This window comes from Xyrauchen texanus, chromosome 15 (assembly GCF_025860055.1).
Source record: "Xyrauchen texanus isolate HMW12.3.18 chromosome 15, RBS_HiC_50CHRs, whole genome shotgun sequence".
NCBI classification, from domain to species: Eukaryota; Metazoa; Chordata; class Actinopteri; order Cypriniformes; family Catostomidae; genus Xyrauchen; species Xyrauchen texanus.
In genome coordinates, this window is record NC_068290.1 from 30405958 (window position 1) to 30433310 (window position 27353).

The window sequence follows — 27353 nt, forward strand, 5'->3', positions numbered from 1 at the left end:
GCAAACACTTTTATACACTGTATCTTTCTACTCAAGAAATGACAGGCACAGTTGTCTTTATGTATAAAATATGTGATTCTAGGCTTATCCCGCTTATTACACAGCTACTTACCAAATATTGATTTGAGTTGAAATTACTTAACGATGAGAGAAGACCACAGAGTTATACAAGACACATAAAACTAGCACAATAATAATCTAATAATACATCATGAATACTTGCTTGATTGTTAGTGATTTAATGCCAGATTCTGTGGCTATTTTCATGGCGAAAAAACAAGTTAAAATAAAAATAAAAGGTATAGGGATTTAAAACCAAAATAAGGTTTTTAGGATCTATTTTCGCTAAAAACTCTAAAAGTGATTTAGGCCTCACATCATGAATGTAATGTAAAATACTGGTTAATATTAACAGAATGAGATCCATAAATCTGTACAATCTTCTCACCTCTATCTGGTCTATAGTGTCCTGATATTCCTTCTCCCTGGAATTAAACAAACACTCAGTGTCCTTAATCACCTTCTCCAAACACTCTCCCTGCTCAGACAGACAGAGAGAGAGAGAGAGAGAGAGAGAGAGAGAGAGAGAGAGAGAGAGAGAGAGCGGAGACACATTTTCTTAGTGCTGAAGCACAAGCACTCAGCAGCAGATGAGATTTTACCAGAGGGAAAATAAAATACTAGATTAATGATCCCGCTGATGGAAAACTCTAAAAATGTTGAATCCTTTGAGCTTTCCATGAAATGCAACAAACGTCCAGCCAACATACCATTAACTAATGTCAGTAATGATTGGTATCGAACAGCCCCCTAGCAAACTGGACTGAGTAGCCTGACCTAAATATGCATATATCTGCTTGTGTCCTGTTTGTGCAAAACTCATGACTCAACATAACTGGATGGACAGTAGCATGGATAAACTCTTTCACACTCTGATTCATGAGATTCAGCCTGTATCGCTTTTATTAATGTTGCTACTGTTAAAAATGTCTTAAAAATGTGGCACTCATGTGTAGCCCAACAATTAAAAACAGCACAGGCAGAATGCAAGTCCTGTGTGAATATGGGAAAAACTTGCTTGCAAAATGAAATGGTGTGGACTGTAAGCCAGTGATATGCTTGTGTTTAATGATATGGAGATAAAACAAACTATATATTGATATCTGAAGGCACTTTTTGTAATGTCTTTTCAATTATTCAAAAGTCTTCCACAATAATGTAATGTCTTTGGATTATGTTCATTTGATTAATTAATGAGCATATCATGTAATTGATTCAATTTAAACATTTAATCGATCGACAGCCTTACCACAAACATAAAAAATACATGAAAAAGAGAACAAGCCAGACAGAGATTGAAGGATAAGGGAAGAGAAACACACACACACAAAACACCGAAATACAGCTCGAGTTACATGATGAAAAATATGAAAGGAGAGTGATGAGACAGATTTAAAACTGAGAGCGAAAAATGCAGCGAAAAAAAAAAGAAGAGAAAAACAAAACAAAAAAAAAAGAGTATTTGGCTTGCTGTCCGTATATTGGAGGGCTCGGAGCTCAAGAATCCCACCCCCCTTTAGAAAAGGATTCTAGGGAATAGGTGGAGATGGGGTGGAACATTTCTGAAGCGTTAAATATTTCAATCCTTTTTTATTATAACTCTCAACTTTCGCATTTAGAAAGTAAAAGAGGAGATTTATAGAGACAAAGACTTAAATATTGATCTGTTTCTCACCCACACTTATCATATCGCTTCAGAAGATATGGATTAAACCGCTGGAGTTGTATGCATTACTGACTACCACCCCTGGAGTCGTGAGTTCGAATCCATGGCGTGCTGAGTGACTCCAGCCAGGTCTCCTAAGCAACCAAATTGGCTCAGTTGCTAGGGAGGGTAGAGTCACATGGGGAAACCTCCTCGTGTTCACGATTAGTGGTTCATGCTCTCAATGGGGCATGTGATAAGTTGTGGGTGGATCTCCACATGCTGCGAGTCTCTGCGGTGTCATGCACAATGAGCCACGTGATGAAATGCACGGACTGACGGTCTCAGAAGCAGAGGCAACTGAGACTTGTCCACTGCCACCCGGATTGAGGTGAATAACCATGCCACCTTGAGGACCTACTAAGTAGTGGGAATTAGGCATTCCAAATTGGGAGAAAAGGGGATTAAAAAAAGCTGCCTTCATGTGAATTTTGGACCTTCAAAAGGTCTGGTCACAATTCCCTTGGATTGTATGGACCTACAGAGCTGAGATATTCTTCTAAAAATCTTTGTTTGTGTTCTGCAGAAGAGAGAAAGTCATACACATCTAAGATAGCATGAGGGTGAGTAAATGATGAGAGAATTTACATCTTTGGGTGAACTATCCCTTGGGCTAACCGACCACTGTGCAACCACTGTAGTGGTTTTTAACAGTCACTAGTCACTGGCCAAAAAACCCTGCCCCCCAAAAAATGACATTCCCTTTACTATGTCGGTGTAGCAAGAGTGACAATGAATGTAATAACAATGAATGTTTATTTGATTTTTTCATATGCTTTTTGTTAACATTATTCTTTCATTCATATCTTTGTAATATGGCACTTTTTGTACCACTGTCTCCCTAAGATGATTCGCTGATGTTCTTCTTCTTTTGTAAGTCGCTTTGGATAAAAGCGTCTGCCAAATGAATAAATGTAAATGTAATGTAAATGTATTCTTAACAATTTTATACATTTTATTTAACCTAAAATAATACCACACTTACTCTTATTTTCTTATCATGAAAAACTGGATTGCCCTATATTCTGCATTAACCACAAATATCAACTACACAATATCAGATGAAGTAAACCATAATTTATGTGATTAATACAACTCAAAGAATGCAATGCATGTACCTCGCCCTGACCGGGGTCGGCTGTTAAGGTGCATCCTGGGAAATCCTCCCACAGCAGCAGTGTCTCCTCTGTCTCTTCCCAAGCCAAAGAATCACAGTCATCCTCAAACTCGCACTCACGTCTGACACACACACACACACACACACACACACACACACACACACACACACAAACACACCAGTAATTATATTAGTTAAAATATTCACAATGTATATAACAGCAAATATAAAATTAAGCATAATAGTAAGTATCATAATGATTTTGATGCACTTTTTATTAGAGCATTAAGCTTCTTAAAAACGTTGTCATTAGTCTAGTTTTACAATCCTTTCTTGTTTTATAACTCTCGAGTATCTACATTTTAGAAAGATGTTTTAATAGAGCCTCTGATTTAAATAAAAGAAGCTAAAAGCACCAGATGTGCGTGACTTTCTTTCTTCTGCTGAACACAAATGATTTTTAGAAAAATATCTCAGCTCTGTAGGTCCATACAATGCATGTGAATGGTGATCAGAACTTGAAGCTACAAAATGTACATAAAGGCAGCATAAAAGTATTTCATAAGACTCCAGTGTTGTAATCCATGTTTTCAGAAGCGATATGATAGGAGTGGGTGAGATCAGATATTTTTTTATTTAAATCTCCACTTTCACATTCACATTCTTCTTTTGTTTTTGGCGATTTGCATTCTCTGTGCATATCGCTACCTACTGGGCAGGGAGAAAAATGTATTACATTTAAATATAGACTTAAATATTGATCTTTTTCTCACCCACACCTCTCATAACACTTCTAAAGACATGGAAAACACTGAGGTCGTATGGAATACTTTTGTTCTGCCTTCACACTCTTTTTAGACCATCATAATACTGGTACCCATTCACTTGTATTGTATGGACCTACAGAGCTGAGATATTCTTCTAAAAATCTTTGTTTGTGTTCTGCAGACATTTTTGGGTAAACTAAACCATTAACAGTTAGAGTTATGTTTGATTAATTTCTGTGAATTCCACTGAATCGATTAAAAACACTGACTCAACAATTTGTTTGCATTATCAATCAAAAGAAATTGTGTATTTTTATATGTTTAACTGTTTTAGTAAAATGTATGTAGGTAAATATTGCTGTTTGTATGTATCGTTATATTGGTTCTTTTAAATGAAAATTATGATTCTTCCTTGTGTTTATTTTGTTAAAAACAGTGTGGACATAACTTGATTGTGATAAACTTTTTACTAGAGTTTTAGTTCATATATTAAAACTTTTTGTTGCCATTTTATATATTTTTTACATTGGAAAGTTGAGAAGGAAACACTGGATAGGACCGTGAGCCAGGAATGGAACTGGTCATCCTTGATGCTGCCTCATATATCGGACCACTTCCCACAACGCTAGGGCTCCAACTAAAATAAACATTACTTTGAATCTCTGGTTGAAAACAATCACCCTTTTAGACATTTCAAAGCAAATACATAAATATTAAGATTTAAATTAAATATGTCAAAATATTGAGCTACCCAAGGCTTAAATAGGGTAGGAAAGAACAGCAAAGATGCAGTTCACACTTAGGAACCACAGCTCTGACCAAATATTCCACTGCGTATGAAAGCACTCACAGTTGGGTTAACATCCTCTGCATCTCTTCATTGATCTGCAGGGTTGAAGGGGTGCACAGGTCATCCTCTCTTGCACCACCTCCATCACTCTCAGAGGTGCTGACTGGCTCATCGGTCTCACTGCCATTGACAGGCTGTGATATTTGTTTACGGGCACGAGAGGCGATGACATTCTGAGGGCTGGGAACCTGAAACAGAAAGAGAGGGAGGGTAAAACCAACTTAACTTAAAGAAATAGTTTACCCCACAAAGCAAATTCTATCAACATTTATTCTCCCTCAGGTCATTTCAAATCTGGACTGGGGGCAATGTGAGAGTGTTTCAGTTAACGAAACTGTCACTTCCCCAATTGGGCCAGTGCTGCATTTTCACTTCTTCTTTGCTATTGTTGTGTTTGACAACCATGAGAAGATGCAATGCTGCTCTATTGTTCAGTGACTGTCTCGACACTATCTTTGGAGGGCAATGTTTTAAGGGGGGGTGTTGACTAATTCAGTGGAAGTTACAGAATGGCTAAAATCACTTACAGCACCTTTAATGTAGTAGTCAGAAGTTATTTAAATATGTAACTAACTAAAATCATGACTTATGATATTTGGTAATTACAATAATTTTATTTCAACATGTAAGCAATAGAACGGGGCATCTGTTTACTGTTGGCAATATGGTAAGCGACACACCGCAAAGGACACTTCCAGTGTAGACAGCTTCATTGATTATAATGGGAACTACTATATTTGCTTTTGACGGGACGGGACGTGCCGCTCGTATCCGGTGTAGACAGGGTGTTAAGAGCTTGACTAGGCCCATTTGAACATTCAGTCAATGTAAGTGTATGGGATTGTTTCATTGTTTAATCATCTGCTGAAAACTGTATTTCTGATTAGTAAAAGAAATATGCAGAATATAAAAAAAAATGCAGAAACAATACAAACAGATTCTTAGGTTGAACCACTCCCTGGTCTACACATAATGCAATAGAGATCAGTTCCCTGGGCCACTAGGATGACACTAGTGCACGCATCAGCAAAAAAACAAACAAACAAAAAACACTGCAGCTGAATCAAAGAGTGAGCCAAAAATACAGAGAGGGGGTTGGGAAGTCCTTATGTGAACATATGAATAACAAGTGTGTAAGATTACAGGATACATGGCATCAACACAAAATATCAAACCAGCCAGCAGGGGTTAAACATTTAGCAAAACATAATATTTATGGTATAACCTAAGAAGGGAGGGAGTGTAGGTGTTTATTTGATACATAACATGTCCAAAAAGTATATATATAAATACTGCCAACCAAAAGTTTGGAATAATGTACAAATGGTTCTGTTTGTTTTTGAGTTGCCACAGTATTGAATAGACTGGCATGTCTTAAGGACAATATTGGGTCAAAAATGGCAAAAAAGAAACAGCTTTCTCAAGAAACTCATCAGTCAATCATTGTTTTGAGGAATGAAGGCTATACAATGCTTGAAATTGCCAAAGGTGTACACTACAGTCTTCAAAGACAAAAGACAACTGGCTCTATCAAGGACAGAAAGAGATCTGGAAGACCAGATGTACAACTAAACAAGAGGATAAGAACATCAGAGTCTCTAGTTTGAGAAATAGACGCCTCACATGTTCTCAGCTGACAGCTTCATTGAATTCTACCCGTTCAACACCAGTTTCATGTACAACAGTAAAGAGAAGACTCAGGGGTGCAGGATTTATGGGAAGAATTGCAAAGAAAAAGCCACTTTTGAAACAGAAAGACAAAAATAAAAGGTTAGAGTGGGCAAAGAAACACAGAGATTGGACAACAGATAATTGGAAAAGATCTTATCTAGTATTGATCTTAACCTCATTGAGACTTTGTGGGATCAGCTAGACTGTAAGGTGCGTGAGAAGTGCTCGACAAGACAGCCACATCTATGGCAAGTGCTACAGGAAGTGTGGGGTGAAATGCCACCTGAGTATCTGGACAAACTGACAGCTAGAATGCAAAGCTGTCATTGCTGCATGTGGAGGATTTTTTGGATGAGAACTCTTTGAAGAAGTTTACGTTTCTAATTGTAATAGTAATTTTTTACATTATTAATGTCCTGACTATACATTGTGATCAGTTGAATGCCACATATATATATATATATATATATATATATATATATATATATATATATATATATATATATATATAAACATCAACATTTTAGGTTAAAAAGTTATAGTTTTAGTTAAAATGTATAGGATATATAAAGGAAACTGCATTTTAGGTGCTGTCACTGGTCAAGTTACATTTTCTACCATTTCTACCATTCACTTGTTCATTTTAAACAGTTCTATGGTTTGACAATTTAATTTAACTAACTTTTAGATACACTATAGCACATCACATTGCAGGGCATGTCAACCTTTCAAAGACATTTCATGTGAACTACCCAGGGGTCTGTGTTTGAGTGAATACCTTAAAGATCTTGATTGGATCTTCACAGTTTCTTTGTTGGGCAACGTCACACAGGCGAGCTGTGATATCGATGCGTCTGCAAATGTCCATGTCCACCTTCATCGCTTTCTCCTGGATCTTACTGTCCAACTCTGACAGGTTCTGTATGTGTACAGATTTGTGTGGATATTTGAGTCATTTGAAGCTAAAGTAATTAGATAACATATAGTTAATAACCTGTTAATAACAAAAGTCAATTCCTGTGAAGCATTCTTTTTAGAATGGATGACAATGGCACTCAAGACAGTTTCAGATGTACTAATGTGAAACTGAAACTCCAGCTACACTCAATGCAGCAAACTGCAATGTTTGTATCATTCCTTGGACAAACAGCTTGCAGCAAATGTGTGTATTAATACTCATTTACAAAAACAAGCTATTTTCAGAATGACTTTGTTGATTGAAACGCTACGTGAGCGATGCAATGAAATCAAATGGCTGCCTTAAAAAAGAAAATGAAAAGAAAAAATAAAGCTTAGATCAGCATTCACATGTTGGTCCAGGCTTGTTTATGCTGGTTAGTGTTACTGTAATGCTGGTCAACTAATGTAATTTTAATGATTCAGTTGGCAATCTGTGGTTTCAAACTTCTTAAATTGTTATTTTGTGGCTTTTAGTCCATGCCTGTTGGCTTTGAGGTCATGTACCGTATATGCTTGTGTACTCCTAATAGTTGACAAAACAATCTTTTATCACATGTACGCTGACAACAGACACAAATATTGATGACTCATCTTGCACTCATGGGCATGTCAACATTTTTGTCAAATAAAATGTTGTCTATAATTAGAATGTCCCTCCCCTTAATGCCAACTGACTAGCAATAACAAGTATAGCAACTGCAATGTAAATTAAAGGCTATTGGCTAAAAATAGGGTCCTACAATATGCCCCATTCCAACCTTTTGTTTCAATAGGAAATCTGTCAACACAGGAAAAAAAACTGCGCTCCATTTCATGGTGCCTTTGTAAACAACTGAATCAGGTGAATAATAGACTTAACTATAACATATCTTGGTGACCAGCTATTCACATTTTTTTCTGCATTGATGTCTTTATTAAAGGTTTATATTAAGGCATTGCATTGTGTTTGTCGAATGGGCTGTTCAGTGTGTGGGGCATGTTTACAGTTCTTCAGGCTGTTCGAGTGTTTTATGAGTGTGTGTTTAGCTTCTCACACTCACATTGCTCATGAGTCCTTTAAAGAGCACAAGTTCAGCTTTCAGCTGTTGTACTTTGAGGGCCAACTCGTCCTGACAAACCTCGCTCTCCTGGAGGTCCTATACACAGGCATACGCATATCCAAAAACATTCCTGTAAATGCACAATTATTTGGCCATACATAGAAAACCATGTACATTTCATACTTCCTACAACCCCAGTAAACCTAACTCTATTACGTAGTTTCCAATAGTCTTTCAGCAGTGATAGGCAGTAACCTTGCTATAAATAGCGAAGTTATTAGCTTAACTACATTTCTCAGTAGCGAGGTGGCAGCTATGCAAGTTTTAAAATCAAGTAGCTTTTCAGTAGTGAAGTTGCTCAAGAATTGATCAGGTGGCGGCGTAGAGTTGACAAAAGCTACAATGCTAGATCTTGCCGTGTACCCAGTGTCTACTGTTAAATATAGATGTCCGACTCACAAATGAATCACACATTTTAGTCAGTTCTTTACAATGAATTCGACACACGTGATAGCAAAGTGGTCTGAATCAGTTCAAGATTAAATCTGAATGACACAGAATGTTCATATATGCACTACTGAATCAGTTGGACCGGCTTCTCATTCGCCAACACACTAACATGCAAATGTGTCCTATCGTTTGCCAGTGGTGAAGAAAGTCTTCAATAAGTTCAACACGTGCAGACTGTGAACAACTACTGCAGGTAAAGACATTTTTCAACTAAAAGAGTATCACAACACTTATGAGTTATGACAAATGTTCACAAATTTCCCACTCACTATTTTCACATGCAAATGAGCTTGGAATTCAGTGTAAATGTTTGACACTGGTAGTGGTGAATCTAAAGCAAACCTTTGGCAACAATGAAGAGTTTGCCGCAAATCTCATTTACATGTGAAAATAATGAGAGGTGAGTTTACTGCAAATTTCCCAGAACTCTCGATTTTTTTAAAGGGTACCATGGCATTTTTGGACTTTCACCATTACCTGGGAGCACCATGTAAATACACTGGTATATGAATATTAGGGTTGTGCCGATGGACGATATCATCGTCCATGGTGATGGCTGACCAACATCACGATGTCGAGCCGCCATCGTGATGCCACGCCCCCTTTTGCGAGTCTTGCTAGTGTGACTCACTAATCCTAGTCTCTTCTAAAGTTAACCTAAAAACTTTGCAGGGATTGCTCTGTAAATTAAATTGAGAATATAACTAATGCATATATGCTATTTTAAATACTGTATTATATGCCAGAGACGTGACGTGTTAGTCTGTGAAAATACCGTGTCAGGCAGGCTACACAAATATTGATCTGGACATTGTTAGCTTCTTGTCTTTTTTTACATGTCTTACACTGTACATTTAGATTAAAATATTTTATGCTGTAGGCTACAAGAAAATAGCCTTTATTAATTAATTATTAGTAGTTAGTGTCTCAGAAAATCTTGCTCATTGTCACATAGCTCTTGTATACACTGAAGCGGCAGTTTAAGATAAACCCAGACCAGCGAACGTCAAATAACTTTTGTCTGGTTAATACTTTTAAAGAAAAATTTCCTTGGCCATAAATCCATAATGTCAAATCAAATGAAAGAAACAAGGTGAATATGAATAACACACATTTATTAAAACATAGAAGAACAACAAATAAAGAACAAGAAAACGGAACAACACTCAGACCGAAACTCGGCATTAACATTTCACTTATAATTAGCAGCACAATTAACTTCAGCACAGGCTACAATATAAATTATGTTATTGAAATATTGTAAAGTGGTCATATGAACATTTAAAAAATAATATGCAAAATCGAATAGCTCTGCAACGGATGGCGAAAAATGCGTAAAGAAGTCTAATATCTTTCACCATAGACCATGTTTAAATTTCGATGTTTCTGGACAGAAATACCAACATATTCACTTTATCTGGTTTTAATAAGCGGATTGGAGTAACTACACTACCAGCTGTGCCGAAGACCCGCTCTGATGGAGTACTGGTAGCACATATGCACAGATATTTCTGTGCTAATCTTGCCATGAACGGAAACCTTTTGTCATTCGTTTCCCACCAAGTCAGCGGGTCCTCTTCCCCATCAATGGCCATTTCCTGCAGGTACATGCTCATTTCTGCCTCGACCTTTTGCTCATCAGTGAGCGTGGCCAAAGACGACTTGTTTTTCTATAGGCGCAATATATTAAAAAGCCCGGATGAGTACGAAATTATAGTTTATAGTTATAGTACGAAATTATAGTTTTTCAGTAGAAAAAAAATATCTATGTAAAGAGATATATTAAAATAAAAAGTGCTTAAAAGTGCACAACTCTTCTTAAGTGGAAGAAATATTTTTCCCCCTTACGTGCAACCTATTGGAAAGCGCGGATGAGTCAGTTGGGATAGTAAAATAACGAAATTATAGTTTTTAAGTGGAAAACAGTATTTATGTAAAGAGATATATTAAAATAAAAAGTGCACAACTCTTCTTAAGTGAAAGCTAAAAAAAAAAAAAAAAATGCTTCACGTGTCGTGCAACCTATAAAGCGCCGACGATGGGTTGGGTTAGTAAAATAACGAAATTATCATTTTTCATATAATTTTTGAAAATTATATGAAATTATATAGTACCATGGTATTCTTTGAATTAACTTGAAGCACCATGTAAATAGAACAGTATATGAATATGGAAACCATATACTGCCTCAAAGTTCCATGGACTTTCCCTGAACTTTCCCTATTCCCTGAAGTACTTTCAAGCACCATTTTAATGCAATGATATGTGACAATGGTAACTATATATCAAAGTACCATGGTAGTACCATGGTGTTCAAATGTGTATGGGTTTGTACAGCCAGTAGTATAAATAAGATGATTTTGAACACATGGTTTTGTATTGGTAGCATGTATAAATATGAATTTACATATTTTTTTTAACATGCACATACATTTTATATTGCACTATACTGTATAATTGTATACTGTATTGCACTATACTATACTATACTATACCAGCCACCATGGGGTGGCTGTGGCTCAGTTGGTAGAGTGGGTCGGCCACTAATCGCAGGGTTGGCAGTTCAATTCCCGGCCCACATGACTCCACATGCCGAAGTGTCCTTGGGCAAGACACTGAACCCCAAGTTGCTCCCAATGGCAGGCTAGTACCTTACACAGCAGCTCTGCCGCCATTGGTGGGTGAATGTGACGCAGTGTAAAGCGCTTTGAATACTGTTAAGGCTTAAAAAGGCACTATATAAGTACAGACCATTCACCATAGCTTTGATAAACATCATGTGAATAAGTCTTTTAGATGCTTAGTCTATGACAGTATGCTCCATACATCTGGTGAAAAAATGAAGTAGTTTATGTGTAGCAAGCTATTTTTGGCGTGTAGCTTGTAATGTAACTTGCTACTTTTTCTGAAATGTAGCTTCCAGCTAAGCTTAACTACTTTTTCTGTTGACTAGTTGCTAGCGTATCTAGCTAAATATTTTGAGCAGCTTGCCCAACACTGCCTGGCGTCCAGTTACTGAGCCACAAGAGTACACAAAAAGTAAATGAGCTGGCTTTAAATGTTGTTCCTCACCTCCTGTAGATCGTTAACTCTCTGTTCCATGTCCATTCTGATGGTGTATTCCTCTTCCCATCTGAGAGCAGAAAACCATAACACAAAATCAGAACCAACCTCAAAATGTGTGCAAACAACAATAGGAACTTTAACTGTTATTGATTTAACTAGCTAAAGACTCAAATATGTCATGACTAACTTGTTCATAAGAGGAACCTTTTAGTGTTTAATTAGTGAAACATTTATCTATTTCTATGGGAAACAATTTGAAATTATTTGGAAGGTCTCCTGAAGTAGGAATGCACAAAACAACATATCATATGGCACTTTCCATGAATAGTGTACAAATTGGTGTCCAATTAAATTTGTAAAAGCATTATAAATGTGTGTGTGTGTGTGCGTGTGTGTGTGTGTGTGTGTGTGTGTGTGTGTGTGTGTGTGTGTGTGTGTGTGTGTGTGTACTATTAAATATGTTAGGCCAAAATCACCATTGTCCTGGTGATAGTGATATTAGCCTACATTTATCCCACCATTACATTCATGACATTCTTGACTTCATCCAACAACAAAAAAATCTTAAAAAATATTTTTTTAACTAATATTAAAACATACTATTAATAATGCAATCTTGATAACATGATTTTCCCCCAAAAATAATTTTTTACGTTCCTTAAAATTGACACCAAAGATTTGTAAAATGGTTACAATGGCAAACTTGTCTAAAATGAATAGCATATAAAACAGAATTTTAATTTTCCCTCCTGCGGTGGACGAACAATATTTTCTAAAGATCAAGATTGAATTATTTTACTATCCATTTGTTAAGATAAACAAATTAAATAATACTATTTACTATATTTTCAGTAAAGTACAGCTGAAAATTGTATTTGTGTAATCTTCATATTCAAGTGTGTTTGTTTCTGTGAGTGTGCTCAGTCCATTAAATGATCCACCCGTCCAGTCAGGGCTTATTTATTGTGTGGTTGATCAACAATAATATTGTCCATTAGAACAGTATTGTGAAATGAGGTGGAAATGAACAATAAATGTTCTTATGTAAGAGCTGTTTAACATTCAGTACAATGCAGCAGCCTCTACGTCATTAAACATCATTGCTCGAATTAAAGGTTAGTCTGAGGCTATGCATTATTCCAAATCAAGGTGCAAACATACAATTACTGAGTTGAGTGGCATATAATAAGAGTAAAGAAGGAGAAAGGGTGGAGAGAGAGTGAGAGAGAGAGACAGAGAGATGCTGCTTCTCCGCAGCCCGAGTCCTTGTGTATGTACTGCAATGCAGATACAACATAGATCACTGAATACTGCTTGATGTTGTTGCTAGAATGGACGGGCTGAGAGAGAGACAGAGACTTACATGAGTCTAAATGACACAAACAGCATGTGTGAAAGAAATAAAGATACTGTAAAATGTCTTCATTAATAGGATACAAAATCTGCCCTGAAACTCTGATATGCTTTTTCCTTTTTCAACAAATGGTCAGGGAAAGGATGTGCTTAACCTTCAGAAAACGCTGATTGTCAACCATAGGCAGTGGTTATTTCTGGCAACAAATATTAAATAAACTCAATAGATCAAATGAATAAATAAATAAATAAATAAACCAAGCTAGAATTTGTTTTAGCCTAAAGTAAAGGAATATTCCAGGTTCAGTACAAGTTAAGCGCAATTGACAGCATTTGTGACATAATGTTGAATACCACAAAAAATTATTTCAACATTATTCCCTCCTTTTCTTTTAAAAAAGCAAAAATCTGGGTTCCAGTGTGGCACTTACAATGGACGTGAATGGGGCCTATCAGTAAATATTAAAATACTCACTGTTTCAAAAGTTTAGTCACAAGACATAAACAATATGTGTTAAAATGATTTTAATGTGATAAAATCACATATTAACCCCTAAAACTGACATACAAATTATAATTTAAACAGCTCAAATAATACACAATTTTAACAGAAGAATGAAAGTGCTTTTATTAAATTACAATCTTCAAATTTCTGCCATTTAACCCTCCAAAAGTTGACACCATTCTGTCGATTGAGCTTAACTTGTATAGAACCCGGAATATTCCTTTATGCTATTACTTGGTACAGCCAAGGGAGGTGGGGATACAGATATTAGATGTGTTTAAAAAAAGATATTTTTCATTCTAGCTACATATTATGTTAAATAAAAGTTTATCTATCAAATAGTTCTCACAACAAAAACAAAGGGATTTGTGCTTTTAATGGCATGAAAAATGTAACGGGACACCAAAGAATACCGTATTCGTGGAATGTAACAAATAGCTAAAAAAATACTTTCTAAGATAAGTGCCACAGACAGCGAAAGCCCGCTTACTAAATTAGCAAGCCAAAAAAGGAAAAGATCTGAAGAACAGAAAGTCTGAGAAGAGGTGAAACCAGAGCAAAGCAGGCAGACAGAAAGATGCTGAACACACAATATCATCTATTATGAAGCAGTGAAAATGACGTTTCTGCTTTTCAAAAGTGTCTTCACCTGTCCTGATGAGTCAACAGACAGACAGTAATGAGTTTGCATGCTGACTGTCCATTAGGCCTTAAAATAAAGCTGCTCTCCATGACTGACTGCTGGTGGAGTGTGGTGCTCTGGCTGCTGCAGGTCTGGACATAAAGAGTCATTGGCTTTTCCTAATAGTTTGAATCTGTTTATGAGAACACTGAGCCATTGTGAGAACAGATTGGCAAGTATTTACATTCTGTAGTTCCCCCTCAGACGATTTTTATCTTCGATCTAATCTGCCTTTTGCTTGTCAAGCTGCACCATAGCTTGGTGAGAACTTATAAAACCCTTTCACTCAAATCAAGCTCATTTAGGGTACAATAATGTCCTCATGACACCCACACTTCCAAACTGAATCAATGGTATACTATAAGTGGTCGACCGATATGGGCTTTTTAATGACCGAGGCCATTATCTAGAGAGAAGCAAGCCTAGCCCATATACCAGTAATGCAGACTAAGACATAGTACAATTCAATGAGGATGAATGAGACAAAATCAAACCAAACAAATTACAACTACTTACTACTTTTTACTACTAATAATATTTACTAAAACTTTACTAAAATATTGAAAACAGAAAATTTATTTTCTGTTGACAAGGCTGTCGGGAAGATTTTGGAAATGATACAAAAAGGTGATGACACCTCAGCCAAGCAAGCATTATCGGCCAATGCAAAAATTGGCAATGCAAAATCAGTCTATCACTACTGTATGATGTACTGTAGGTGAGAGAAAGTTTGACTTCTCATTTAAAGGATTTGCTTAAAAAAAAAAATTCTTATGTTAACACATTTTCCATTGAAACAGAATGTGTAAACATGATGTATAGAAGGACTCGTCCCTTTTTTCTTAGATAGCTAATTGGCTTTATTTGCATCACAGCCATCAACAAAGTTGTGCTACTTGCTATACTGTTGCAGGAGGGATTAGGAGAAGTGACGTTCTCATTCCAGAGAAAATTTGATTGGAAAAATATGTGTATCAATATTTTAGTACGTTTTAGATAATGACAGTTGAGTCATGACAACTCTCTGATTTAGCATGTAAATATGGTTATGACATATTGGCGGACTAGATCTACTACGCTGCTGCTGCATAGCAAGTACGGAGACTTGCTACTGCAAGAACATACACAGACATACTACTAAGTTACGCATGTGGACATGCTGCAGCTGCTGCTGTTTCACAATTAGAAATACACAAAACATGATGCATTAATTAGACATAAATGCCTGTAGCAGATCTAGACAAGTGAAGTCTGGGAGGTGCAGAGTTTCCGGATTGCAGTAAAACCGGATTACTTGCAAACTGAGCAAATTTACAGGCAAAGAGAGAGTATGGAAGTTTATTGGCTAAACAATCACATATCAAAGGACCAATCAGCTTACGTCGCTTGGCTTGACATATCATATGTGAGTGAGCTGCTTGTCTAACAGTTAACAAATTCAAAGAATCAATCTATCAGATTGCACCATTTAGAGTTTCATACCTGAATTTAGACATTTTATTTGATCATCCATTCAATAATCTCAGAGTGCTCTATTAAGCCACACATGATGCTAAAAACCTCAGAAGCCTTGATAAATAAAGATCTGGAGTCATGTCTACTTCATGTCTAGCTGCACTAGACTGCCAGCAGATGAAGTAAATGATATACACACATGCATGTGCTGCATTTTTATCATACAAAAGTTGCAAGTCACAACTCATTTTTTTCTCAACAGATTACAGCCACAGGATCACTAATACTTTGCTGTCTTGAACACCTGCAAGTAACCACTTCATATTTGCAGCAACAGTTTTGATTAATGTCTGAATTAAAGTGAGATAATGTAGTTGCTGAGCATTAAATTTAATCCAAATTACAGCCTACTCTGCATTAACGCAGTGTTCGTGACTTATGCACAGTTCAGATAAGGAAAAGAAAGAAAGCTTTCCCCTCAGCACCAGGAAGAGGACAGCACATAAGAACATGCTGAAATAACCAGTATGCAGGTGCGTATCCTCATGAGACTAGTGAGAAGAAGGGATTGGGCATCTATTTATTTCGCATTATAGCACCAGAACATCATAGAGACAAGGGGGTGGGCTCTTTTAACTTAGGGAAGTGTGCTCTCTAGCCATTGGTGGGACATTGTGGTTACGAGTGTGGTCACACTCGTATGTATATATATATATATATATATATATATATATATATATATATATATATATATATATATATATATTTATTTTTTTTTTTTTTTGTAATATTTAAAAGAATGCAAATATTTAAAATTGTACTATTATTATATTTATAATATAGAATTTATTAAATGTATAATATTGGTATTATATTATAATTAAATCATTGTTATGATCATATCCTGTCATTATTTTATCATATATTTATCTCATTACATTGGCCACACTCCCAAAAATGTGATATAATTGACATGCATGTCTCAGAAATATTAACAAAAACATCTGAAAACAAGAGTGAAAAAATGTATTTGCTGGATCTATTCAAAGTCATCAAACTATGATTTGGCTATTATTTATCATCCAATGCCTTCATCAATCCCTTTAATCAGAAAGGTTATTGGCTTTGCAGAAAAAGGCCCGCTATAAGGGTCTAACACAAATCCTTCTCATAAACAAGCATTTTATCTTGTCAAAAATACAAAACATGTGAAATTCTCCATATTCACCTTCGCTTGTACTCATCCCTCTCCCTTTTGATTTTAGCCAGGACATTATATAGTGCTCTGATCTCTGGGGTGATGGTATCTATCTGGACGCCCACTCCGTCCGGGTGGACCCATGAAACTCCTGGACTGGTGACCCGAGCCTCTGACCCGCTTCCCAGTTTACGGGTGTGGTTGTAGGACCAGATAGTGCCCGGGAGGAACCGCGGAGGAGGGTTGGGAGATGTCCCGGTGCCAACACTGCTTACATGTGGAGTATTATTTGAGTTGTTTGTGTTGGCCGAAGCGGGTTCGGTGGTGGGTGTAGAGAGACTAATCGTAATGGTTGGGTTTCTGTTGGAGATTGGGTTTGTTTTGGTCTCATCATCAGCTTTACTTTGCTCAAATTTGAGTACGGGTGTTAGGGGAGGCATAAACAAACTAGTGGGTCGTTTGGCAGAGTTGTTGGTGTTTTGGAAGGGCAGAGACCCAGGCCGGACGGGAATAGGCCCAATAAACCCAGTCTGGACCCCAGTGTCTTTGGTCTTTCCATCCTCCACGCATCCACCCGCATTATTGCTGCCTAAGGCCTGCTGCAGCTGTAACTCCAATATCTTATTGCGTCTCTCCAGTTCATGCACTTTGGCCAGAAAGCATCGGAACCGCAGATTGAGGGTCTTCAGGACACTAATGTTGGAGCCCAGGTCGTTTCTCAATGCCATGGCTGTAGGAGGAGGAGGTTGTGACCAGTGGAGGGATGGACTGAAATGCAGGTAAGGTAGTCCAGTCTGGGAGGATGTCGGAAGGTCAAGTGCGGTTTGGGGGACGCCAGCTGGGCCCAGTCCGAGTCCTGACTGTTCTCCAAGGAAAAAGGCGGATGGGTCAGAGGCTCCGAGGACAGCAGCCTCGGGGAGTAAGCCGGAGGGGGAATCGGGATGGCTGGGTCCTTCTGGATTCTGCTGCTGCTGATAATGATGATGATGATGATGGTGATGATGATGGAGAGGAAAATTCATGCTACGGTACGGGAAACTGAAGCGCTGCAGATCGGGCATGAACACCAGCTTTGACTGACTCTCAAACCACTTAACGGTTTGACTTCAAAAGTGAATGATGTTTATCCTCCAAATGACACGACAATTTAAAGCCTGATATAACGAGTTAAGAGTAGGCTATTGCATATATACGCTGATGGATAAATTCAATGCAGCAACGGATATAAGATCAAATCTGGACTAATTAGAGATTTATAAACGGCTATAAAATCAAGAAAACACTATTCCAACAAGCGAATGATATTGTAATGACTAATACAAACAGAAACACATTTAAAATAGGTCCAAACGCATGTGTTGCAGCTTCCCTGCCTGGAAACCCGAATACACTTGAGTGTGTCTCACTGCGGGGCTCCAGCACGCGCACTACCGTAATGTCAGCAGTAGTCTGATTTTACAGCTGTTTAACTTCAATATTCCACAGCCGCAATATAGTGTTTGTTAGATTACATTGCACAAAAGTCCTGTTGTATATCACTGTTCAAAAGCAAAAAAATTAATTTAAAATAAATACTCTTTTTTTTTTAATGCACATCTTATCTTTTACTTCCGTGTTTGCTTCTGTGGAGAGGTGCTTACGGGAAACACAACTATTACGTCATGCGTCATAATAACAAAGCAAAGCTGACGTCCCAGATCTGCATTTCTCTTATAAAGTACAAATGTTCTGTTTATTAATGTGCAATAAATAAAATAAAATAAAATAAAGAAAAACTTTGCTGTTCTTATCTGGCTTCTGATTTAGTTATATCTGGAAACTACAAAATAAGAATAGTCAAGGGGTTTTATTAATAATTATAGTAAACTTTATTAACGTTTCAAATTTATTTAGACATTTTTTTTTAATATACTTTGGACTAAATAGAAAGTAGAAATTGTTTCATAAAATATAACACACAAGACCTTAATAAATAAAAACATGGGATTCAATAATAAACATACAAAGAACAAAACAAATGTGGAAATGTATCAAATTTAAAGCACACATGAGAGCATAAAGACGTGGGTGCAAAAGTCTTTATTAAAAGAATATTCCAGGCAGTGAATAAAAAATCTATGTTTTTCATTTCGATTCGTTCTGAGCAAAAACAATATTTTTTTCATTCTGGTTCAAAAGTTCTGCAGTCTCCTTTCCAAATGGCTACTTGATAAGAACAAAATAAAAGAACAGTTAATAATGTTCCTTTTAAAATGACAGTACTCTGCACTAAGGGGTGGGTGAAATACCAAATGCAGTGTTGCCAGATCTTAATTTTTGTGGTGATGAATACTGTGCCACAAATGCTGTCAGTTGAGTTTAACTTGAACTGAACCCAGAATATTCATTTAAATTGTGTGTAGCATTGCATACTGAACAACAATTATGGAAAAGAACACTTTACTTTTGCACTGTAACTACAAACAACAAATACTTTGAGTTAACTAATTGCATTAAAGGGTTAGTTTACCCAAAAATGTAAATTCTGCCATTATTTACTCACTCTCATGTAACCTGTATAACTTTTTTTCCCCCTGGGACCTCAATGGGTGATGTAATCAAGAATGTTAGACTCAGTCCCATTCACTTTCATTGCATCTTTTCTCCACACTATTAAAGTAAATAGTGACTGAAACTGAACATTCTGCCTTACATCTCATTTTGTGTTCTACAGAAAAAAGAAAGTCATATGGGTTTAGAACAACATCAGGATGAGTAAATAAGACAGAATTTTCATTTTTGGGAGAATCATCCCTTTAAGAAGTACATGGCATTTCTCCGTAAAACTGCATTTGTTTGGTATTTAGAGTAAACATCACTCAGTATCACTCCTCACATGTCAACAAGCTGCTAGAGGTGTATCCTCTAAATTCTTTCTCGGTCTCTCTCTCCCCTTCCTTCCCTCTCTCTCTTTCTAAGTTGGCCTGCGTATCTAAGGTTGCAGTATCCAATGATGCCCACCCGGCTGAGGCATTGTCCTTACAGGACCCTCTCTTCCCTCTACTCTTCTGCGAAGACTCTTTCTTCACACGCTCCCCAGATGGCTGACTAGTAGCTGTGCTTCTTCTTCTCCAGCTGTGAATATAAGACAGACTGATGCTCCCACGTTGCCCTGTGTTAAAGAATGTGATAAGGATGGAGGGAAAGAACAAGAAACAGGCTGACTGAAAATGAAATGTATTCTGCATAGAATGTGACTATTAACCATTGTTTGCAGCCTTGTATCTTGCAAACGTATAATTGCTTCAGTGGTTATATGGGGAATGAATGTGATCACTGAGCTCCTCACCATCAGAATCACTTCCCTCTCTGCTCCTTCCTCTCCTTCTCTCTCCATCTTTCCCTCTAAAGCACAGCAGATCATAGACGTCCTCTCTGAAGTCACGGTTCATGATCTGGTAGATAAAGGGGTTTATCATGCAGTGTGACTTGGCAAAAAGGGCAGGTATCAGCGTGACCTCTGGCCTCAGGCTGGACACAGGATGTGACCTATGTCCGTCCACTCCTCCATGCACTGAACCAACAGATGAACTAAGTCCATTCCCTACTGAATGAGAGTGATGATGATCTAAAGTCATATTCCTCCAGGAACTGAAAGCATCTGGGAAGTGTTCTGGAGAGGTCCAGTTAATGAGGAAAGGAAAACCAAAGACACCAGGGAACCCTCCACCATGCCCGATCCCTGTATCTGAAACTCCGGCCAAGAGAGATGTTCCTCCATCTTCTCCAGTCTGCTCCTCTCGAGCAGTTAGAGCAGAGTAAAGTGAAACAATCGCATAGGGAGTCCAGGCAATCAAAAATGAGGAACACACCACTGCTGCTATCTGAATGTATCAGAATGCACAAGAATGAAACGTAAAGTTGAATGTAAGTCATATAAAGAGCGATTTGAATAGAAATGTGAAAGTTGAGTACAAGTTAGGCTCAGTCGACAGCATTTGTGGCATAATGTTGATTACCACAAAACATTATTTTGTCATTTCGCATAGAAGTGAATGGAGCCAATTTTTGGAGGGTTTAAAGGCATGTGAAGTGAAATGTGAAGCTTATAATTTTATAAAAGCACATACATTAATTCTTCTGTTACAACTTGTATATTATTTGAGCTATAAAGTTGTTTAAATCGTCATTTTTACAGTCATTTTAGGGTTTGTTGACGTTACATTATCATGGTAACGAAGTTGTAAAATTGGCCATAATTTTACACAGAAAAGGTTAGTAAGTGATTTTATCACAATAAAATTATGCTTACACACATATTGTTTATGTCTTGTGGCCAAACTTTTCAAACAGTGTGTATTTAAACATTTACTGATTTTCCCCATTCACTTCCATTGTAAGTGACTCAGCAAAACACAGATTTTTGCTTTTTTTTTTTAAAGCAAAAGATGGACAAATCTAATTAAATTTTTTAGTAATCAACATTATGCAACAAATGTTGTCATTTGAGCTTAAATGTATTGAAGCTGAAGTATTCATTTAAATTGCACTCAGGAATACAGTTTTGGAATTACTTTACAATTACAATATTATGTCACCTGGTTCCACACAAATGTGTTAAGCAGCTTTAGCCATACTGTTACTTTTACATACATTTTTATAGTTGCGTTCAAGTATTGAAGGAAAAGGTATTTTGGCAGACACTTTTATCCATAGTGTCCTAAAGAACTCTTATTACAATTTCAGTCCTTGGCTCAATGGTGATGGCAGAGGCACAAAAAACATATATGCAAAGTATGCAATGCATAGGGGCGCCATGTAAAGGGGGACGCCAGCTGCTCACTAAAGGTGGTGCAATCGGCCTCCTCAACCCATCCAACATCAACCCCGATCACTCCCCTTGCATGACAGATACATGGGGCAAAATGTAGTTTTGCATACCCACTCGGAAATGTGTAGTTGCACCCCTGCCTTGTTGAACCAGCAACCTTCTTATTATGAGCTCTGTACTTTGTCTACTACACCATTTATAAATCATATGGCTCTTGGTTGAGTGTCAAGGGACAAAAATAATTCCATTTGATGGAATATTAGCATTAACAATGTTGTGTTGAGCTACAAAGCACTACTCAATTAAAAATAAGAAACCAGGCAACTCCATCTTGCCATGAAACATGTATGGTGGTCATTTCAGTGAAAAGGTATTTAATAAAACCAACAAAACTGATATTTGGATCATTTTCAAAATGTTATGGATGATCAGTGGATGAGTACCTTTGTCAGCCGTAGATCTTTGCTGCTGTGAGTGACATTGGATGAAGGAATTGAGGCCAATAAACGACCAGATCGACACACCTGAGATCATATAACAAACATCTTATACAATAAAAATTAACACTGAATGTCATCGCTTTACATGTGTTCAAGAAGTTCAATTTTACACATGTGTGTATGTTTAATATTTTTAAGCTTGATTATAAATGGTTAGATCATTTCAGTTGATATCAGATGCAACAGTATATTATATTAAACTGACTATATTTTTACTTTATTAGTTACTTTTTATACTGTATTATTTGCAATTATATAAGTTAAGTACTTAATTAGGGCCTGGGTAGCTCAGCGAGTATTGACGCTGACTACCTCCCCTGGAGTCGCGAGTTGGAATCCAGGGTGTGCTGAGTGGCTCCAGCCTGGTCTCCTAAGCAACCAAATTGGTGCGGTTGTTAGGGAGGGTAGAGTCACATGGGGTAACCTACTCACGGTCGCGATTAGGGGTTCTCGCTCTAAATGGGGCATGTGGTAATTTGTGGGTGGATCGTGGAGAGTAGCATGAGCCTCCACATGCTGCGAGTCTCCGCGGTGTCATGCACATTGAGCCACGTGATGAGATGCACGGATTGACTGTCTCAGAAGTGGAGGCAACTGAAACTTGAGGTGAGTAACCGTGCCACCACAAGGACCTATTTAGTAATGGAAATTGGGCATTCCATATTGGGAGAAAAGGGGATACATACAGTAGATGTTATTTAAAGTGTTCTAATTTTATAAAGAGATTTAGTGGTGCAGTACTAATAATGTCCTGTCAGTTGTTGTTCACATATTATAATCAGTTGTTGTAACCACTATTTATAATACAAGCATCTGTTTTTCTCTTACCGTGATGAGGATAGCAAAGTATGAGGTGATGATTGAAAAGGTGGGTATTCCAAAGCAGAGTGTCAGGATTACAAAAATATAGACTCTATCATTCAGAGAAGACTTCATTCTCCACCTGTGGCCATGGTAGCAGGGTACGATATGTGAATACATCAACACCAGGAAGCAATAAATTAGTACATTATTGCCAGGAAGAAATTAATATGAATACATCAACACATATTTCTGTGCTGTGGGCATGTTTAGGTGGTTTTGGGGTTAAATGTTTTTTTTTTTTTCCAGTTGCATAAAAGTTAAACATTTTTACTGGCCCACTTGAAAATACATTCTGAAAGCACACTGCAAGTATATCCCAGCAACTCATCTGTGAATAGCAACTGTATCCACAGTTTTCCTAAACAACCTCTGGGCAGTTCCATGATGATTCTAATTGCCTGTTTTCTATATGTGGTCTCGAGACGCCAAGTAAAACCTTCCAAAACGAGTGATTCAGAGGAGAACAACAATCATTTAAGTGTTACTTGGAGTAAAAATTTTATTCAGTCTCAATTTGTGCAGTTATTGGCTGTCATAACAGCTCAGAATAATTAATTATATCAACGTGACTCACCTCGGATCGCATCAAGTCATCTACACACTCAGGCAAGGCACTGTCTTGACTCTGTGAAGTATCTGTATGTTTTTTGTCAATTTTTACAAATGTAATACCTTAAACATTACATTACTCGCTAAGAATATATGCCGATGCGAGTGAAAATATTGTAAACCGGAAATTGAAAACAGTCAAGTCGTGGAGCACTTCCGCATTCAGGAAAAAAGTGGAAAGTATTACTAATAACTAAAACTCATTACCAGTTTATGGTACAGCTGGTCCCAAATGGTTCAGGACCATAACTTCCAAAGCCAAATGCAGGAAATGCTGCCCAGAATATTGTATAGATCCAAACCAGAGCAATAGACAGAGAGGCATGTCTTCTCTCAATCCACTGACCTGAGGCAGAGGAAAATATTTATATATTTATATAGACAGGGAGATAGCACCAATTGTTTGTTCAAAAAAGACAACTAAACCTGTTCTTCCTTTAGTAATTACATAATTTTTATTTTTTTTTGTCAAACTGGACTAAGGAGCAGACAAACCGAAGACCATCTAATTTAATGTGCAATATTATAACATTAAATGACACTTCAAACATAAGAAAATAAGGGAGAATTACCATATCGAACGCTACAGATCTTGAAGCAGCGGTCAAAGGAGATAAGGCATGTGGTGATGAGGGATCCAATGCCAAAAACAAAGCCCTGAAACCCATACCATAAACATCCTGTTTCCCCAAAAATCCATGCATGGGACAGACTAAAAGAGAGAGAGAGAGAGAGAGAGAGAGAGAGAGAGAGAGCAGTTTAGAACAAATCCTATATAAATCCAGAAGAACTATTTAATGAGACCTAGTCTCATAGAATGAATGTTCTAAGCCTGTGGACCCAATCTACAATCCAAAAAGAAAGACAGGATGATCCTTTAACCACACATCTTCTGTCTACATAAAAGCTATAGTCTACAGTGTCTGTTTTACTGACACACTATGCCCTTTGAATATAAAAAAAATCAATACATTTTAAGCAATCTGAAAGCACTATAAGAAGTACTGACCCAGGATTTCAGAGCATTTGTATTTTTTTTTCTTTCTCCTCACAAATGTATTTAAAATATTATGACATAGCCTATATTAAAGACCCCAATAATTATCTTAATGAGCACAGCTTTCTTTGATCCACTTTCTTTCCTGTGTCTTATTGAAACAGAAAGTTGGGGGCGAGACATTTCAAAGTTTTTTGTTGTTTTTAAATAGCCAATAGCCTTTAGTTTATTTTACACTCATAAACCATGATTTGATAGTCAGAGGCAGGAAGTGTTCGGGGGAGGGACATTCTCATTCTAGAGTGCATTTGATTCTACAAAATGTGTATACGCCCCTCAGCGCACGATAAATCATGGATACTTTTGGTCAGTTTTTCTATTTTAAATGTGTATGCATATGTCTGCTAAAAGTTTGTTTGTCAACATTTAGGAGTGCAACAAGGGAATTGTTCACCCAAAAATGAAAATTCTGTCATTTACTCACCCTCATGCCATGCCAGATGTGTTTGACTTTCTTTCTTCTGCTGAACACAAACAAAGATTTTTAGAAGAATATTTCAGCTCTGTAGGTCCATACAATTCAAGTGAATGGTGACCAGAATTATGAAGGTTCAAAAAGCATATAAAGGCAGCATAATAGTAATCCATTTGACAGCAGGTTTATTCCTTATCTTCAGAAGCTACATGATATATGTGTATGAGAAACAGATCAATAATTCAGTCCATGTTTACTTTAAAGATACACTTTCATATTCTTTTCTTTTTGGTGATTTGCATTCTTTGGGCATATCGCCAACTACTGGGCAAGGAGGTTTTTAGTAAAAAAGGACTTAAATATTGATTTGTTTCTCTACCACACCTGTCATATCACTTCAAAAGACATGGATTTAACCACTGTAGTCAAATGGATTACTTTTATCTGCTTTTATCTGCTTTTTGGAACTTCAAATTTCTGGTCACCATTCACTTGCATTGTATGGACCTACAGAGCTGAGATATTCTACTAAAAATCTTTGTTTGTGTTCAACAGAAGAAAGAAAGTCATACATATCTGGGATGGTATGAGGTGAGTAAATGAGGAGAGAATTTTCATTTTTGGGTGAAATATCCCTTTAAAGCTAACACACACATGGACTACAAAGCCACACAACTACTGTTTGTATTCCAAGTAGCTTAACCACAGATGCTTTAATGTAAAACAATGCACTTTGTTTTGTGCATACAACGGATAAAAGAGCACTTCTAAATAGTTTTCCATTGACCAAATTCCCATTAAATGTTAAATCCTCTCTCAAGTCAAATTAGGTCAATATTACTCCTTGCCAAGTCTACATTATGTAATTTCATCATCAGTGGCTTTCATATGGACTGTCATGCTCCTTTTTAACCAACAAAATAATCGTATTTTGTATGATTCTCATACTCTCCAAAGGATATTGAGGGATAATCACTAGAGCGAGTGATACATTTATGTCAAAGACTAATCCTCTGACAGTCTTTAGCAAACATAATATAGACAATGGGTATGTCAAAGAGAAAACAAATTAGTGTTACCCTCAAAACTAAACGTTTTATCTCAATCAAATGCTACAGTATGCTGTATTTGCCTGTGGTGATACCTCGAGATGATGAGACATGGCGCCCCCAGCAGACTGTAGCCAAAATCACACACAGCCAGATTGATGGTCATGAGCTCGTGCACTCGTAGCTTCTTTCTCCTCTGGCCATACACCAACAACACCAGGCCATTCCCAACCACAGACACCACACCTGAGACAGATACACAGAGAATATAGAGCAATAATACGAATTACCACGAAAACATCTGTGGTGAGCGGTCAACTGAAACAACCAGATCTGGCCTTGTTAGATTATGTTAGCAGATTATTTTTCCGTATGACGTAAAAAAAATTAAAATAAATGGTAAAAAGAAAACAAACAAACCAAAAAATTAGATTTTACATTTTTTCATTTAATACCATTTAATTACAAATTATATTATCAGCATAACAATTTGAGAAATGTTTTTAAATCTAAAGTAGGCCTAGACATTTGTCCCTTTTGGCTTACTCAAGATGGCATGAACTACACAAGTTTGTGCAAAATCTGATAATTCATGTTATTTAGCAAGTTTAAAGAGCCTATTTAATGGAAAGAAGGTAATCTGACCTCCTTTACAACTAGTGGCGGTTCTGGCTTACTTGGTGCCCTAGGAGAGATCTGACATGCACCTCCCATATATATATATATATATATATATATGTATAATAGAGTCAATAAATAAATAAAATGGCAGAATTCTTACAGATTGCTGCTACGCTGTGCTATAACACCCTCATTTAAAATCAAACCCTCCCACCCTAGTTTTCATTGATGCAAAATCATCATATCTTCCTCATATCTGCCCAGCAATCACCTGGTTGAGACAAATTATTGCAAGACCACTGAGCCAAAACTGTCATGGCGTACCCTACCTATACTGTTGATCATGATGATCTTATGTTTGTTGTAAGAATACATTATGAACATCCATAATCCTAAACAGACAGAACCTTTAGGCTGAGCAGACTGTCAGGGCACCTTTCTCCCATCGCAATCATGCAAGCTCTGTGCAGGGGTGGCTGGGCAGGTACC

At 37.1% G+C, this 27353-nt stretch overlaps 2 protein-coding genes across 4 annotated transcripts in view; both read right to left on the reverse strand.

The window, feature by feature from the left end:
* Window positions 1-18351, reverse strand: part of LOC127656431 (non-homologous end joining factor IFFO1-like) — a 28953-nt gene extending 10602 nt beyond the window's left edge. The window contains exons 1-7 of one of the 2 annotated variants that reach the window (XM_052144755.1): window positions 16970-18351; window positions 11753-11813; window positions 8171-8266; window positions 6949-7089; window positions 4500-4687; window positions 2884-3004; window positions 449-538 (exon numbers count right to left, since the gene is read on the reverse strand). In XM_052144755.1, coding sequence (XP_052000715.1) covers window positions 449-538; window positions 2884-3004; window positions 4500-4687; window positions 6949-7089; window positions 8171-8266; window positions 11753-11813; window positions 16970-18000 — 1728 coding nt within the window. In that variant the 5' untranslated portion in view covers window positions 18001-18351. The remainder of the gene's footprint in view (window positions 1-448; window positions 539-2883; window positions 3005-4499; window positions 4688-6948; window positions 7090-8170; window positions 8267-11752; window positions 11814-16969) is intronic. The other variant, XM_052144756.1, reaches the window with a different exon arrangement.
* Window positions 18352-18859: 508 nt separating this feature from the next.
* The window catches only part of LOC127656170 (histamine H2 receptor-like), a 14782-nt gene continuing 6288 nt past the window's right edge, over window positions 18860-27353 (reverse strand). For both annotated transcript variants that reach the window (XM_052144355.1, XM_052144354.1), the window contains exons 3-9: window positions 26339-26489; window positions 24295-24434; window positions 23930-24068; window positions 23078-23192; window positions 22193-22273; window positions 20268-20802; window positions 18860-20090 (exon numbers count right to left, since the gene is read on the reverse strand). In XM_052144355.1, the coding sequence (XP_052000315.1) occupies window positions 19804-20090; window positions 20268-20802; window positions 22193-22273; window positions 23078-23192; window positions 23930-24068; window positions 24295-24434; window positions 26339-26489 (1448 nt within the window). In that variant the 3' untranslated portion in view covers window positions 18860-19803. The remainder of the gene's footprint in view (window positions 20091-20267; window positions 20803-22192; window positions 22274-23077; window positions 23193-23929; window positions 24069-24294; window positions 24435-26338; window positions 26490-27353) is intronic.